This window comes from Carcharodon carcharias, chromosome 23 (genome assembly GCF_017639515.1).
Source record: "Carcharodon carcharias isolate sCarCar2 chromosome 23, sCarCar2.pri, whole genome shotgun sequence".
Taxonomy (NCBI): domain Eukaryota; kingdom Metazoa; phylum Chordata; class Chondrichthyes; order Lamniformes; family Lamnidae; genus Carcharodon; species Carcharodon carcharias.
In genome coordinates this window covers 47,022,283-47,038,930 of record NC_054489.1, presented here as the reverse complement: position 1 = coordinate 47,038,930, position 16,648 = coordinate 47,022,283, and the positions used below count along the sequence as shown (strand labels likewise).

At 43.9% G+C, this 16,648-nt stretch overlaps 1 protein-coding gene across 3 annotated transcripts in view; it reads right to left on the bottom strand.

Moving 5' to 3' along the window:
* The window catches only part of ace (angiotensin I converting enzyme (peptidyl-dipeptidase A) 1), a 194,497-nt gene that overhangs the window by 27,472 nt on the left and 150,377 nt on the right, over positions 1–16,648 (bottom strand). For all 3 annotated transcript variants that reach the window (XM_041173612.1, XM_041173615.1, XM_041173616.1), the window contains 3 exons: positions 16,118–16,205; positions 9,175–9,318; positions 8,129–8,320 (listed from right to left, as the gene is read on the bottom strand). In XM_041173612.1, coding sequence (XP_041029546.1) covers positions 8,129–8,320; positions 9,175–9,318; positions 16,118–16,205 — 424 coding nt within the window. The remainder of the gene's footprint in view (positions 1–8,128; positions 8,321–9,174; positions 9,319–16,117; positions 16,206–16,648) is intronic.

The window sequence follows — 16,648 nt, the reverse complement described above, 5'->3', positions numbered from 1 at the left end:
TTGGTTTTGACCGAAAAAGCAACTCAAGGCTGGGCAACCATGTGGAGCCACAGCAGCAGAATTGTATACAGCCATGATCTGCAACCTCAAGGCCCCGCATTTCCCCCACTCTACCATTACAACCAAGCCAAGGGGTCAACCCTGGTTCAATGGAAAGTGCAGAAGGGCATATCTAAAATGAGGTGTCAACCTGGTGAAGCTACAACACAGGACTACTTGCATGCCAAACAGCATAAACAGCAAGTGATAGACAGAGCTAAGCGATCTCCCGAACAATTGATCAGATCTACGCTCTGCAGTCCTGTCACATCCAATCGTGAATGGTGGTGAACAATTCAACAACTAACAGGAGGAGGAGGCTCCGCAAATATCCCCATCCTCAATGATGGAGGAGCCCAGCAAATCAATGCAACAATCTTCAGCCAGAAATGCCAAGTGGATGATCCATCTCAGCCTCTAGAGTTCCCCAACATCACAGGTGCCAGTCTTCAGTCAATTTGATTCACTCCATGTGATATCAAGAAACAGCTGAAGGCATTGGATATTCTGGCAATATTGTGCTCCAGAATTTGCTGCGCCCTAGCCAAGCTGTTCCAGTACACTGGCATCTACCCGGCTATGTGGAAAACTGCCCAGGTACATCCTGTACACAAAAAGCATGACAAATCCAACCTGGCCAATTATCGTCCCATCAGTCTATTCTCGATCATCAGTAAAGTGATTCAAGTGGTCATCAACAGTGATATCAAGCAGCACTTGCTTGGCAATAACTTGCTCACTGACACCCAGTTTGGGTTCTGCCAGGGGAACTCAGCTCCTGACCACATTACAGTCTTGGTTCAAACATGGACAAAAGAGCTGAACTCCCAAGGTGAGGTGAGAGTGGCTGCCCTTGAAGCAGTCCATGTCCAAATGCAGCAAGACCTGGACAATATCCAGGTTTGGTCTGTGTTATGCTCCTTCTGTCGGATCGCTTTGCTCACACCTATCTACTGGTGAGTGAGTTGGTAAACAAGATACCGTAGATACAGAGACCAATGTAAGATGAAGAACATACTGTTTATTAACACAAGTAACAGAGCACTAACACAATGTGTGCTTCTCAAACCAGACCCTATTCTAAGCTACTGATTAGCATTGTAGCCCGTGCTACACAGCAATTGGGTAATACAGTCGTGTGGTCAATCTGCTCACATTCTCTTAAAGGTGTATTGCACCTCAGGTTACCATATTCCTTCCCCTTTACTCGAAAGTACAACTTACAATCTTTACAATATATCAACTACTTACATCAATAAACTATTTACAAATTCCGTCTGTCTGGATGCTTCTTCAAATGTGTTGAACGTTGTAGTTCTACGACTTTGGATGGTTTATCCGAGGCCTCCCTCTCAGGAGTCATCTGTCCACCAGGCTCTCCAGTAGGAACCTGTAAGTTTGTCTCCTCAACTTTCTCAGGCTCAAAGGATCCTACAGGCACTTCCAAACCAAGTAGAGTTCCTTCCACATGTGGTGTAGACTCCAATGGGAATGCTTGGCGCATCCTTTCTTGTTTCCCTTTTCTCAAGGTGATCTACGTGTCTCCTAATTATCTGACCTTTGACTGATGTATAAGACAGAGCTCCTGTCACTGTACTAACTTCACCTGACAGCCATTTGGGCCCATCTCCAACGTTCTTTGCAAAAACTGCTTTTCCGACAGTGAAGTTTCTTTCATGACTGTGGTAATTGTATCTATATATATATGGGCCTCCTGACTTATCTCTACCCTCCTCCCTAAGCTAGGCCTTATGAGGCTCAAACGTGCCCTGAGATGTCTCTTCATTGATAACTCTGCGGGGGCAATACCGGTGGTCGTGTGTGGCGTGGTCCTATTACTTTGTAGGAAACGTGATAATCTATTTGCAATGGAATCTCCATCCAGTTTTTTCATTCTGGACTTGAAGGTCTGGACTGCCCTCTCGACCATACCATTGGATGCAGGGTGGTGTGATAAGGTCTTAACATGTGTGATGCCATTCAGCCTTGTGACTTTTTGGAATTCCCCGCCGGTGAATGCTGTTCCATCATCAGACACCATTATCTCTGGTAAATCGTATATTGCAAAACTCTGACACAATTTGTCTATGGTGGCAGCAGATGTGGGTGATCTTACCTTGTACACATCCATCCCATTCGAGTGAGTATCTATAATCAAGGCAAACATTGTGCCCTAAAAAGGCCCCATATAGTCAACGTGGAAGCGGGCCCATGGCCTCCCTGGCCATTCCCAGGGATGCAACGGAGCAGAAGGGGGCAATGTCTGTATCTCTTGGCACTGTGTGCAGCTCTTGACAAAGTTTTTGATTTCTGTATCCATCCCTGGCCACCATAAGTAGCTGCACACCAACATTTTCACTTTAGAGATGCCGGGGTGAGCACTATGTAATTCGATCAATAATGGCTTTCTTCTTCTTGGAGGCACAATGATTTTCACTTCCCACTGTAAGATGCCATCCTGGCAGGTGAGCTCACATCTCCTATTAAAACAGGGCTTCAGTTTGTCAGACTTTCACTTGTTAGACCTTCCCTGTAAGACTTGTTCCCTTACGTGAGATAAATCTGGGTCACACTGTGTCCACTCTCTTATTTGTTTGGCATGTACTGGTGATGAACCTAGAAAGTTTAATAACAAGACAAGTTCTTGAGGAATGGGAACATTCACATTGCTGTCCTTTAGAGGTAATCGGCTCAGTACATCGGCATTTGCAATCTGGCTTCCCAGCCAGTGGATAAAAGTATATTCATAAGCAGCTAGAATCAATGCTCACCTTTGGATGAGTGCCAAGGCAATTGGGGGTATTGCCTTCTCTTCCCCAAACAAGCCTAGTAATGGCTTGTGGTCAGATATGGTTAAGTGGCAACCATGGATGTATTGGTGGAATTTCTTAATGCTAAATACGATGGATAAGCCTCTTTCTCTATTTGTGAGTATCTTCATTCTGCCTCACTGAGTGTTCTTGAGACGTAACCAATGGGCCGTTCGGAGCCATCTGCCATCTGGTGGGAGAGGGCTGCCCCTACTCCGTAAGGAGATGCATTACAGGTTAAAATCGATTGGTTCTTTGGGTCGAAATGTACTAACAGGGCCAATGAATGTAGTAACTGCTTTACTGCCATAAAAGCCTGTTGTTGTGGAGTTTGCCAAGTCCACCTGTGGTTTTTCTTGAGCAAACCATATAATGGAGCCAGTACTGTTGATGAATTTGGGAGGAAAATGACCACAATACTTTATCATTCCCAAAGAGGACTTGGGTTCTATGGCGTTTTTGGGTGCTGACACCCCACCTTGTCTTCTACTGGGTGAAGGCCCTGCGAGTCGACCCTATGACCCAGGTAAACCACTTCTTTTGCTTAGAAGATACATTTTTCTCTTTTCAAGTGTACTCTGGCTTGTGAGAAACACTTCAATACCTCTTCCAGGTTAGCCAGGTGTTCTTCATCAGTTAGTCCTGTTACTAGGACACCATCGAGATAAACTACCAATGGGGTAGACCTTGGAGTGAATTTTCCATAGTCCGTTGTAGAATGGCACAACCGATGAGACTCTGAAAGGTAACCTGGTATATTGCTATAACCCCCTATGGGTGTTGATAGTCACAAAATCTTGAGAGGCCTTTTCTAGCTCGACTTGCTGATAAGTGTGGCTCATATTGAATTTCGTATGTGCAGTTCTCCCTGCCAGTTTGGAGCACAATTCATCAATTTTCGATATAGGATGCCTGTCGAGTCTGGCCACTTTGCTAACGGTCAACTTGTAGTCCCCGCTTATTCGCACACTCTGGTCAGGCTTTAGCACTGGAACTATGGGCGCTGCCCATTTGGAATATTGTACAGGTTGTAAGAGTCCCAGTCTTTCCAGCTTGTCCAATTCAACATCAACGTTTTCTCGGAATGCATAGAGGACTGGCCTCGCCTTCAAGAATCTGGCGGTTGCCCCAGGATCCATGTGGAGTTTAGCTTGCAGCCCCTGAATCTTCCTGAGCTCCTCCCTGAACACAGAGGCGTATTTCTGCAATAATTCTTGCCAGTCTTTCATTCCGAGTTGAAAACTCTCAGTTCACTCCAACTTAATTTCCTTAAACCAGTTCCGACCAAGTAGACTTGGATCCTCCCCTGTTACCATTATCGGGGGTAAATTGACAGACTGATTTCCATACTGTACTAGAACCTTGCGATATACCCCTTACTTGTATGTCTTCACCAGTAGATACCTTTAATGTAGCATCTGAATTTTCCAGATTTAATGAGTGGTCTCCACCATTCAGATATTTGAACGTATGTTCCCCTGTAACTGTCGTGGATGCCCTTATATCCACTTTCATTCAGATGGGTTTCCCATTGACTTCCAATGTCACGCAGAGCGGCTCTGGTTTACCCATTTTTAAGTTGTGTAGTGAGTAAAAATCTGACTCTGTTTCTTTTGCTTCCTCTATTATGTGGATTTCACAATTTCTACCTTTTTGCTTAAAGTTTTGTTTTAATCTGTCTTTACAATATCCCATAATGTGCCCATTACAATGGCAGTAGCAACACTCAATTCTTTTAAATTGTTGTTGATTTGCAGGCTGTCTGGTTCCATTTCTGCCGTTATTATTGTGGTTTTTATCCATTGCTTTTTTGCTGGTCTGTTAATGGTGGCTGTTTCCCACCTTTCCACGGAGCCCAGCATTTCTGCACCATTTCTAACCGATGCTTTCCTCCCGACAGGGAGGATGGCGCCATTTTGTGGTCCCTTGATTTCTTCTGAACCGCTGACTGTGTTTTCAATTGTGAGCGCCAACTCCAGCATCTTGCTGAAGTCTAAATTAGTTTCTGACAACAACCTTTTTTTGAATGGCATCTTCATTAACTCTACATACTAATTGGTCTCTTAACATGTCGTTACTTGACATCTCAAACTTAGGGTGCTCTATCAGTTGTTTTAAGGCTGCTACACAGCAAGCGACTGTCTCTCCAGGGGTGCGACACCTCGAATTAAATTTAAAACGCTGCGTTGTTACCGAGGGTTTCGGCTGAAAGCGGCTTTTCAGAAGATTTACCAACTCATCAAAGTTTTAGGAATCTGGAGCGTTGGGTGCCGTTAGACTATGAGTAAGGCCATATGCTTTACTGCCACATGTCGTTAAGAGGGTCGCTCACCTCTTCTCCTCCCCTGATATGTTGTTGGCCAAAAGGAAGAGCTTTCAATATAATGTGACCAGTCATCGGTGGTCTGATCAAACAGTTCGATATGGCCAAACTGTGGCATACCGGTGGGAGATAACTCCGATCACTATGATGAAGGCTGTACTTCCAATCACCTTGCAAGGTACGGCTCATTTACTTCTGCTGAATTTCCACAGCTTTCCTTGGTGTCGTCGGCTGGTCGTGTTTTTCCTCTTTGCCAGCTGTTACGTTCCTTCTGTCAGGTCGCTTTGCTCAGCGAATATGGTTGCACACTTATCTACTGGTGAGTGAGTTGGTAAACAAGATACTGCAGATGCAGAGGCCAATGTAAGATGAAGCACATACTGTTTATTAACACAAGTAACAGAGCACTAGCACAATGTGTGCTTCTCAAACCAGACCCTATTCTAAACTACTGATTAACATTGTAGCCCGCATTACACAGCCATTGGGTAATACAGTCATGTGGTCAATCTGCTCACATTCTCTTAAAGGTGTATTGCACTTCAGATTACCATAGCCTGACAAGTGGCAAGTAACATTTGCGCCACACAAGTGCCGGGCAATGACTACCTCCAAGAAGAGAGAATCTAACCATCGCCCCTTGACATTCAATGGCATTACAACTGCTGAATCCCCCATGATAAACATCCTGGGGGTTACCACTGATCAGAAATTGAGCTGGACCAGACATATAAATACTGTGGCTACAAGAGCAGGTCAGAGGCTGGGAATCCTGTGGCGTTAACCCACCTCCTGACTCCCCAAAGCCTGTCCACCATCTACAAGGCACAAGTCAGGGGTGTGATGGAACACTCCCCACTTGCCTGGATGAGTGCAGCTCCAACAACACTCAGGAAGCATAATGTCATCCAGGAGAAAGCAGCCTGTTTGATTGACACCATCAGCAATCATTCACTCCCTCCACCACCGACAGCAGTGTGTAGCATCTATAAGATACACTGCAGGAACTCACCAAGGCTCCTTAGCCAGCAGCTTTCAAACACTTGACCACTACCACCTAGAAGGACAAGGGCAGCAGACACATGGGAACTCCACCACCTGGAAGTTCCCCTCCAAGTCATTCACCATCCTGACCTAGAAATATATCGCTGTTCCTTCACGGTTGCTGGGTCAAAATCCTGGAACTCCCTCCCAAACAGCACTGTGGATGTACCTACATCACATGGACTGCAGCAGTTCAAGAAGGCAGCTCACCACCACCTTCTCAAGGACAATTAGGGAAGGGCAATAAATGCTGGTCTAGCCAGTGACGTCCACATCCCATAAATGAATTTAAAAAAAGCATGGATAGACAATTGGTTAGCTAACAGAAAACAGAGTGTTGGGATAAATGGGTTATTTTTGGGTTGACAAGCTGTAACTCGTGGTGTGCCACAGGGATGAGTGCTGGGGCCTCAACTATTTATATCAAAGACTTGGATGAAGGGACCAAATGTATGATAGCTAAATCAGCTGAAAGCAGAAAGATAAATAAGAAAGTATGTTGTCAAGGAGACAAAGAGTCTACAAAGAGTTTGAGATAGGTTAAGTTAAGTGATATAATTGCATTAGAAGCAGTTCAGGGGATGTCCACCCGACTGATTCCTGGGATGAAGCAGTTGTCTTATGAGGGAAAGGTTAAACAGATTTGACCTATGCCCATTGGAATTTTAGAAGAATCGGAGGTGATCTTATTGAAGCATAAGCTCCCAAAAGTGCTTGACAGGGTGGTCGCTGAGAGGATGCTTCCCCTTATGGAGGAGCCTAGAACTAGGGAACACAGTTTAAAAATTAGGGGCCTCTCAGTTAAGATGGAGATGAGGACGAAGTTCTTCTCTCAGAGGGGTGTTAATCTTTGGAATTCTCTTCCCCAGACAGCAGTGGAGGCTGGGTCATCGAATCTATTCAAGGTTGAGTTAGATGGATTTTTGATCAACAAGGGGAGCAAGGGTTACAGGGGCAGACAGAAAAGCAGAGTTGAGGCCACAATCAGATCAGCCACCATCTTATTGAATGATAGACCAGGCATGAGGGGTTGAATGGCCTACTCCTGCTCCTTAATTCATGTGTTCTTGTGTGTTTCAAAAGTGTTTCACTGACTGTAAAAGCACTTTGGAATATCTTGAGATTGTGAAAGGTGCTATAGAAATGCAGATTTTCAAGCCTTCTCTTATATTACAGAATATTGTTCAAGTTAAATCTTCACAGTACCATTTCCATGGCTTCCACAACTGCACATAACACTCTTTATTGCTTAATCAATGTACACATTCAACAAAAAACTGCACATAATGGAAGTTCCCCATCTCTGGTGCCATTCTGCTAAGTCTTCTCTGCACTCTGTCTAAGGCCTCAACACCCTTTCTAAAATGTGGTGCCCAGAATTAAATGGAATACTCCTGCAGATGTCTAAGACTGTTTTATAAAGCCATTGCTCTTTTTTTCAACTATATTTCCTGACTCCCAACCCCATTACTTTTCCTTTCAATGCCACTATCATCAGCTTCCTCATAATAATAAAAAAAAACACCTTTGATGTTTCTGTTCTCGCTTTTGATCACCCCATTTCTAACCTTGCCGTCTACCCCAAGGTCCTTGAGGTCCAAGTTTGTGTCAATTACTCCCGGAACGGTCTGCGAATTCCCCCAGCCCAGTCAGGGCTGAAACAATGCTGACTAAAAGTCATGGGTTCACGGCCTCTTTTGCTGATTAATTGGTTTGGATTGGAGTGTGGATTAGGTCACTGGTTGGAAGCAGGATTTCGGACACTGCAAAAGAGAGTTGGAAACCCTGCTTCCCAAAGCTCAGGTTAAATACGCCAAGGGCAACTCTGACATTGAAGAAAGAAAGTGTGCAGGCTCATATGTGTGGCAGTCACCATTCCAGAATAAGCTGGTGTTGTAATTATCCATCTTACCCAAGAGATGAGCTGGGATTGGACCCTTCAGATTGATGTATTGGTTTCCATATTTCTTGTGCAATGCTCTCCTGACATATGCATGTAGGTTCAGGTACAGGGGCTTCAGCTGCTGGTAAATATTCTCCAAATCTGCTTCAAAGGTGTTGGACTCATAAAGTGACCTCCAGAAAGCTCCAGTATCAGTGTGACCTGAAACAGAAAGGGAAATAAAATGGAGAGTGTGTTCTTCCACATTAACTCTCTCTTGTTCATCTTTTGTTGCATTAGGAGAACAGTACAAGCACATTGAAAGATATAAGGACTGGGTGATGTAATAGGGTTTAGGCATTGAGCTGCACACCTTTGTCAAATCCAACCAACCTGCTACAGGGGTTAGATACATAGAAACCTTCTTGTTAAGTCCTCAGTGGACACAATCCCAGAGCATCAACCCAGCACCAGTTGGCAATCTCATTCAGAGGTCAAAGAGTGATTCATGGGGGAAATAGAAAAATTCAAAATGTTTCTTCTGAGACATACTGTTCAGTTTACTCTGTATCTAACCCTAAGCTAGTGTAGAAGGAGCTTTGCAATCTAACCCCGTGCTGTACCTGCCCTGGGAGTGTTTGATGGGGACAGTGTAGAGGAAGCTTTACTCTGTATCTAACTCTGTGCTGTACCTGTCCTGGGAGTGTTTGATGGGAACAGTGTAGAGGGAGCTTTACTCTGTATCTAACCCCGTGCTGTACCTGTCCTGTGATTGTTTGATGGGGACAGTGTGGAGGGAGCTTTACTCTGTATCTAACCCCGTACTGTACCTGCCCTGGGAGGGTTTGATGTTAACATTGAAAATCCAAGATTAATATTACTCACTTTGAATTACATATCGTTTAAGAAAGGCATTGAACAGTCTACTCCTGGTCTGTATGAGCTCTGGATGATTGTGGCTAACCATACTGGGACAAGATACAGTCTAGTCACTGCACTGTTCTGGCAAGTCAATTTTTACACGGGCTGCTTGTGTGACTAAAGGCCAAGGCTTCTCCTACCACATTGGGCCTCACCATTCAGTCTCGCTGCCTTGTTGCTCAACTCCACATATTTCTTGAAGTTGGTCCTCATTTTCTTTCCTGAGGCATCTCTCCATCCTTGCCAAGCAAACAGCAGATCGTTGTAGTTGTTTGAAGTCGCCATGAGTGCTGTTAGATCTGTGGATGATTGACAGATCAGTCAGTTTGACATCTAAAGCTGCAAAGCCCTGGGTCCCAGTAATTAGTAGCATCCTGCAGGGAATCAGCACCCAGTCCCACGGGACATCAGAGCAGGGGGGCAGCTAGGTGCCTTCAAACCTTCCCAAAAAATCACATTTATTCAAATGATTCAGTATAGTCACGAGAAGATGGTTTGTATGTAATGTAGGCTGTGTGTGAGTCTTTATAATCACAGGGCTGTGTGTCCATATATTTATAGGGTTGTGTTTATAAAGTGTGGAGAATTTGCTGCACATTATTATTGGAAGGATATTGGCAAGATTCATTAGCATTATATCAGCAAGAATGAGAGGGTATAGTGATGAAGAAATGTTCATCATTGCAGCCACAATACAAGAGAAAATTAGAGAGCTTAAAATAATGAGAAAATTGAGACTGGTAATAGTGCAAGATTGTCTCCTGGGTTGGTGAATTGTGAAGGCTCAGTTTGAGGATTATCACTGGATCAATACGGTGGAAGATTGGAGGAAATGCTTTCCTGCAGAGGATTATTTGAACAGAGGAGACTTTATCACAGGGAGCTATTGAAGGAGAGACTATCATTGCAGGTAGAAAGGAATGGGTTAAGTGACTTGAAAAGGAAGAACAGAAAACAGTTTGGGGGTGACGAAGAGACCTCTGGTCGTTTCCTTTGCTTGAGATTTGTGTCTTCTACAATTCCCCTCTCTGATGCCCAGAGTGTTCAGTTGCAAGGCATACTGTCACATGTGTTACTGATCCAGTCAGATCAGGAAGCTGGATTCCATGTCTGTGCTGTCATCTGATTTCAGCGATGACAGTAGTTGAGAGGCCAGAGTCTCAGTGTCCTGGCTCCCAGTCACCCTGTCTGGTAACTGTGTTTATGGTTGTATGAGGACAGGACACAGGTTGGGTGGGAACTCCCTCACTCTCTAGCCTCAGGCTTTAAGAGCAGCTACTTGGATATGATCCTGGGTGGTGGCTGGTGTCAGTGGATCTGTACCCAGAGTAGCAGCAGGATGGGAATGGAGGACGTGAAATAAAACAAACACTTTTAGATGGAGTTGGGCTGAATTTTCATTCCAGGTTCAGGACCCCGACATCGGGTCCATTTCCAGGTCGCGAACCTGCTCCATGATGTCCCACTTGTAGATTCGCAATCACTAAGGGTGGCAGATTAATTAAGGTGCCGGGTTTTAGACACAGGGGCCCAAATTAAAGGGCAGTGGTACATGATTGTGAACATTGGCATCCTTGGCAATGGCAGAGGCTGGAATGCAGCAGAGCACCAGAATGGCATGGACGGGTGGCCCCTCAGTTTGCCGAAATCTCCCTGATGGTGTTGTTAGAGATGGTGACAGACCGGAGGAGCATTCTGTTCCTGGAGAATGGCAAGAGGAGATCAGTCAGTCAGACAAAGCAGGCATGGATGGAGATGGCTCAGGGGTGAGCAGCTGCAGTGTGATCAGCAGTGTGGTGTAATGTGTTATATTGGATACTGGGTTGCTAAGGGGTTAATTCTAATCTTTAATATGCTAATCATACTCTGTACATCATCAGCGGAAGTGATGCAACATCACATGATTTGGTGTCTCATACAGCCTTGTAGAAGATGTAAGCTAGGGTAGTAAGATGTGTTCCAATATAACTCCTGGTTTTTTGTATTTGAGTGTTAAGAAAGGTAAAACCTGGTTTTAGTTTCATTCAGTGTTTTTTGTGAGCTGGGTGCCAGGAAGTCTAGGGGCGTATTTGTATACATATATTTTTAATGAGGTTTTACAACTCTTGAAGTGAAGAGAGTTACCAAGGGGTTACCGAGGGGTTAGTAGTTTAGTGAAGTTTAAAAAAAAAAGTAAAAAAAAGCTGTGCAGTTGTCTAGCGACAGGTGTCCAGAGACATATGGAGAGACAGGGAAACCCAGAAGGGCAGTCAGTTAGTGTGTGTGTACCAGAGAGTGCAGGCAGAAGGTCTAATCTCTCGAATAAGAAATCCTGCAAGTCTGCTGGGGAGCTGAGTTTAGGGAACTCGTGTTTGCTCTGAAGTTGAAGTATAATGAGTTTAGACTGCAGCTTTTGGGGTTTCAGAGGAAGAGATACCAGCTGTGTGTTTGGCCAGTTGCCCTGGCATCTAGTGGGTGCTCAGAAATTCACTGGAAGAAAACTGTTTGAAGCAGAGGTTTTACAACTCTTGAAGTGAAGAGAGTTACCAAACAAGAAACCGTAGTGTTTAGACAGTGGTAAACAGACTGAGGTTTTGTGTCTGAATGAGTTGCTGGGAAAAAAAGGAATAATGAGAGTTTGAATCATTGACTGGTATCTGTATTGAACTCTTTCCAACCTTTTTGTCTAGTGTAATATAGTTCATGTTTTCTTGTTTAATAAACATTTTATTCTTTGTATTAACAGTGTACTGGCAGATCCTTGAGGATGTGTTCAGTAACTGACCCCCATGGTTTCTAAAAAAAAACAAAACAAAGTTAGGATCTGCCAAGCCAGGTTTCACTCTGGGATCTGGCTGATCCAGTATTAACATCAACTAGGATCATAACACTCTCCAGACTCACTAAGTATTTAGTCTAACAATCTCAAGAATATTGTGTCTGGGGTGTGGGTTTAGTGCAGAAAGTGTTTCAACCACTGTGTAGCTATGTGACACCCATACAAGGGGCCTCCAGTTCTGGGATCACCACCACACCTAGGAACAGAGCAACGTAAAGGTACATATAGTGCTCAGGAATAAGAAGGATGTGTGCGCCCTGGTGCAATCCTGAGCTGTGAGTAGAGCTCACCCCACAAGCACTTGTGGGGTAGATGACAAGAACACCATGGTATCAACACTCTTGCTTTTGACTTTGCAGGAATAAAGAGCTAATAACACAGAAGAAAGAGGTCACACAGATCGTGGAGTAGTGCTTTTCACTACAATGATGGGTCTGGAGGTGGAAACACTGGAAAGTACAAGAGTGGCAGCTCGACAGGAAGAGGGTGAGATGGGTCCAAGGCAGGGTGAAAGTGTGTTACCCGTCATATTGTTACGTTATTCATGAAGAAATAAGAACTAATTGTTCATCCAGTTGGCACATTTTATTTTATAATCTTCAGAATGATTGACCTACATGGAGTTGGTGTATTTGGTGACCACTTTGGTGCCTTCGGAGATGGTGTGTTTGGCCAGTTGCCCTGGCATCATGAGGCAGATGGTGCTCTGGATCTCCCTGGCCGAGGTGGCGTGGCGCTTGTTGTAGTGAATGAGGTGTGAAGCCTCAGAGGCGATGTGCTCGAAAACATCGACAACGAAGGAACTCATAACACTCATGGCCTTGGACGAGATCCTGGTGGAAGGGTGGACCTGGGTCAGCACCCTGTACATGTAAGTGGAATAGCTCTGCTTGCGAGATCTCCTCCACTTCTTGGGTGGCTTCTTTGCTGCACTGCAGTCATGTGCTGAGTTACAATAGGTCAGTCCACCAGCCACACAGAGAGCAGCAAGAAATACACTCGAAGTTCCAGCATTTTGAGTCTTAAAGTCTGATCATTTCGAACTCTGGGAACCAAAAGACATACTGGTGCTGTGGGTGTCTGTTAGACTCAAATATTTTGAACAGACTTAATGCTGAATTAGATTGAAAAATCAACCAAAATACATACCAGCCAAGAGAGAGAAAAACTGAGTTACGCAAAAACAAAACAGCCACCTCCTCAGCATGAACGCACAGCTCCAGACATGATGAATTGGTGAGGCTGATGATGTCATAGAGGCATTTGTGAAGTTTAAACACAAGTGCAGACCGTCATTGAGTAGTATTCTAAAAGGCACTACTGAAGAGAAAAAGATCAGCTATATCCTTTTGTGGGTAGCAGCAAAAGGATTAGAACTGTTTAATAACTGGGAGATGAGTGAGGACAACAGTAAAAACCCAGAAAAAAATTCAGCACACAGCTCCAGCCAAAGCCCACTGATGTGAAATTCAAAACCTGAAGCAGGGACTAGGTGAGCTTGTTGACAATTTCTTAATGCGTTTGAGAAATGAACCCAACAAATGTAAATTCAAAGAAACAGATGAAAGGCCAATATATCAGCTCATTTGGAGATCTGATGTACAAAAGAGCTCTGATTGGATTCGACAGGCTCATAATATCAAAGTCTGCTGATGTTGCCAGAGTTGATAAAGGCACAAATTGACAAATGAAGGTGCTGACTACCCAAATGGCTAGCTTTCAGTTAAATCAAGGGAACAACAGCAGGGTGGTTGCAGTGAAACAGCAACAAAAGAATGCACACCAGACAGAGAGAAAGATGTGCAAGAGCTGTAGACGACCAGTTCACAGTCAGGAGGAACTATCCTGCAAACGGATCAAAGACAGAGCATATGGAAAACTCAATCACAGGGAATGTTGTGTGGAACAAAGAAAGAAGATGGTGAAGGAGTTACCAGAGGCAGAGCAACAGGGTGAATGAGAAAGAAACCAAACCATTCATAACCCTGGAAGATGGCCATGATTTTGGGGATACAATAGACATAGGAACCATGTAGCTGCCTGAAATGGCTGGGTGCAACAGTCCCAGAGAAAAGAAATTTGCACAGCCATTCAGATCAGGAAGAGGGTGAGAAATAAGCTCACAGCCATAAATCTGAAGCTGAAGCTTCATACCAGAGCACAGAGTAACAGCATCCTGCTCAGACTCTACCAGAAGATCTTTCCTGAACATTTCCAAGAAAATGGTTACCAAAGAAAGATGCTCTGATACTGAGCAATGTTATGCTAACAGCATATGGGGAACTGAGATTCAACAGCTAGGAACAAAACAACCCAGAGGGACACACAAAGGAAAAGATGTTAACTGCATGCTTTATGTCACCGAGACAGATGGCCCTGCTATCCTCCTGGTGTAGGTGAGACATACAAGGGATGCAAAGGAGCAGCCAGCATACCTGATGATATCTAGGTCTATGGTAATGAAGAAGATCATGACTCCCATCTACATGAAGCCATGGAGAGAACAAAGAAAGCTGGGATCAAGCTAAAAGCAGACAAATGCATTGTGAAGGTGACAGAATGCCAGTCTTTCTGAATGGTGTACACACCCGATGGAATCAAGCCGAGCCCAAAAGAGTCACAGCTCTCCGAGTTGGAAGTTCCAAGAGGCAAGAAAGAGATGAGGAGTATCCTTGTTTTGACTCTTTCATACCTCACATGTCAGAACACAGAGTAAACATACGAGAGCTGATGAGAGAGGATGTTGAGTACCTGTGGGAAAATCTATTTGCCAAAGCACTGCACAATCACTCCCAAGTACATAAATGCTACTTCAGTGGTGGGTAAGCTTCTAGAAACAATTATTCATGATAGAATTAATAGTCACATGGAAAAATGTGGGTTGATTAGGAAGAGCCAGCATGGATTTCTAAAGGGAAAATCATGTTTAACTGATTTCCTGGAGTTTTTTGAAGAGTTAACAGGGAGGGTTGATGAGGGTACTGCTGTTGATGTGGTGTACATGGACTTCTAAAAGGCATTCGATACAGTGCCACACAACAGACTTGAGAGAAAAGCTACAGCTCATGGAATAAAAGGGACAGTAGCAAAGTAGATACAAAATTGGCTGAGTATTAGGAAACAGCGCGTAATGGTTAATGGATATATTTCGGGCTGGAGAAAGGTTTGTACTGGAGTTCCCATGGTCGGTATTAGGACCCTTGCTTTTCCTGATATATATTAATGATCTAGATCTTGGTGTGCAGGGGACAATTCCAAAGTTTGCGAATAATACAAAACTTGGAAGCATTGTAAATTGAGGAACTTCAAAAGGACATAGGAAAGTTGGTGGAGTGGGCAGATGAAGTTCAATGCAGAGGAGTATGAGGTGATTCATTTTGGTAGGAAGAACATGGAGAAATGATATAAAATAAGAGGTACAACTCTAAAGGGTGTTCAGGAGCAGAGGTACATGGGTGTATATGTGCATAAGTCATTAAAGATGGCAGGACAGGTGGAGAGTGCAGTTATAAAGCATACAGGCTCTGTTAATAGGGGCAGACAGTACAAGAGCAAGGAGGTTATGCTGAACTTGTATAGGGCACTAGTTAGACCTTAGCTGGAGTATTGTGTACAGTCCTGGGTGCCACACTTTAGGAAGGATGTGAACGCATTGGAGAGAGTGCAGAAGAGGTTTACAAAAATGGCTCCAGGGATGAGAAACTTCAATTATGAAGGTAGATTGGAAAGGTTGGGACTGTTCTCCTTGAATAGGAGAAGGCCAAAATGAGAGTTGATGGAGGTGTTCAAAATCATGAGGGGGCTGGACTGGACAGAGTAGGGAGAAACTGTACCCGCTTGTAAAAGGATCAAGAACAAGAGGGCACAGACTTAAAGAGATTTGCAAAAGAAGTAAGTGTGATGTGAGAAAAAGCTTTTTCACACAACGAGTGGTTCAGGTTTGCAATACACTGCCTGGGACTGTGGTGGAGGCAGGTTCAAACAAGGCATTCAAGAGAGAATTAGATAACTGTTTCTATTTAAATAATGTGCAGGGTTATGGGGGAAAAGCAGGAGAATGGCACTTAATCAAAATGCTCATTTGGAAAGCCGAGGCAGAACTGATGGGCGGAATGGCCTCCTTCTGCAGCGTAATGATTCTGTGATCTGTGATTCAATGATGTTGTACATTCTCACAGCAGTGTACGAATGGTATTGGACATGCACAATGTTATGAATGAATGGTGCTGATTAGAACATTAAAAATGGGTGAAGATATTCCATTACAGCCTGTGGCTTACCAGGGTCCAGAGGATGACAAGTCTTGTTTGCGTAACATACTTTTGCAATACTGTAGGTGGTTTCCATTTCAGACAAGACATTGTTGTACTAGAAAGAGACATGGCAGACTGTTAAAAATATAATCATTTAGATTCAATAAAATCAACAGCATGAACCTGCAAACCCACGGCAACTAAATGTGCTACAGATTGGAAAATAATTCACTCTGGATACCATACAGTACAATCAGTAATTCACCCTGAATGTGGCACAGCATGAGCACACTATTCACAATAAATACTGTAAGTAAAATCAGTAATTCACACTGAATACTGTATGTTGAAAACAGTAATACACACTAAACACTGTAAGAGCAATCAGTAATTCACAATAAATACTGTACAGTGTGGACAGTAACTCACACCGAATACTGTATGGAGCAAATGATAATTTACACTGAACACTGTACATTGCAAGGAGGAATGCACCCTGAATACTGCACAATGCTACCAGAGGGGACTGCGGTGACAGTGGGCAGGCCGGCTAAATAT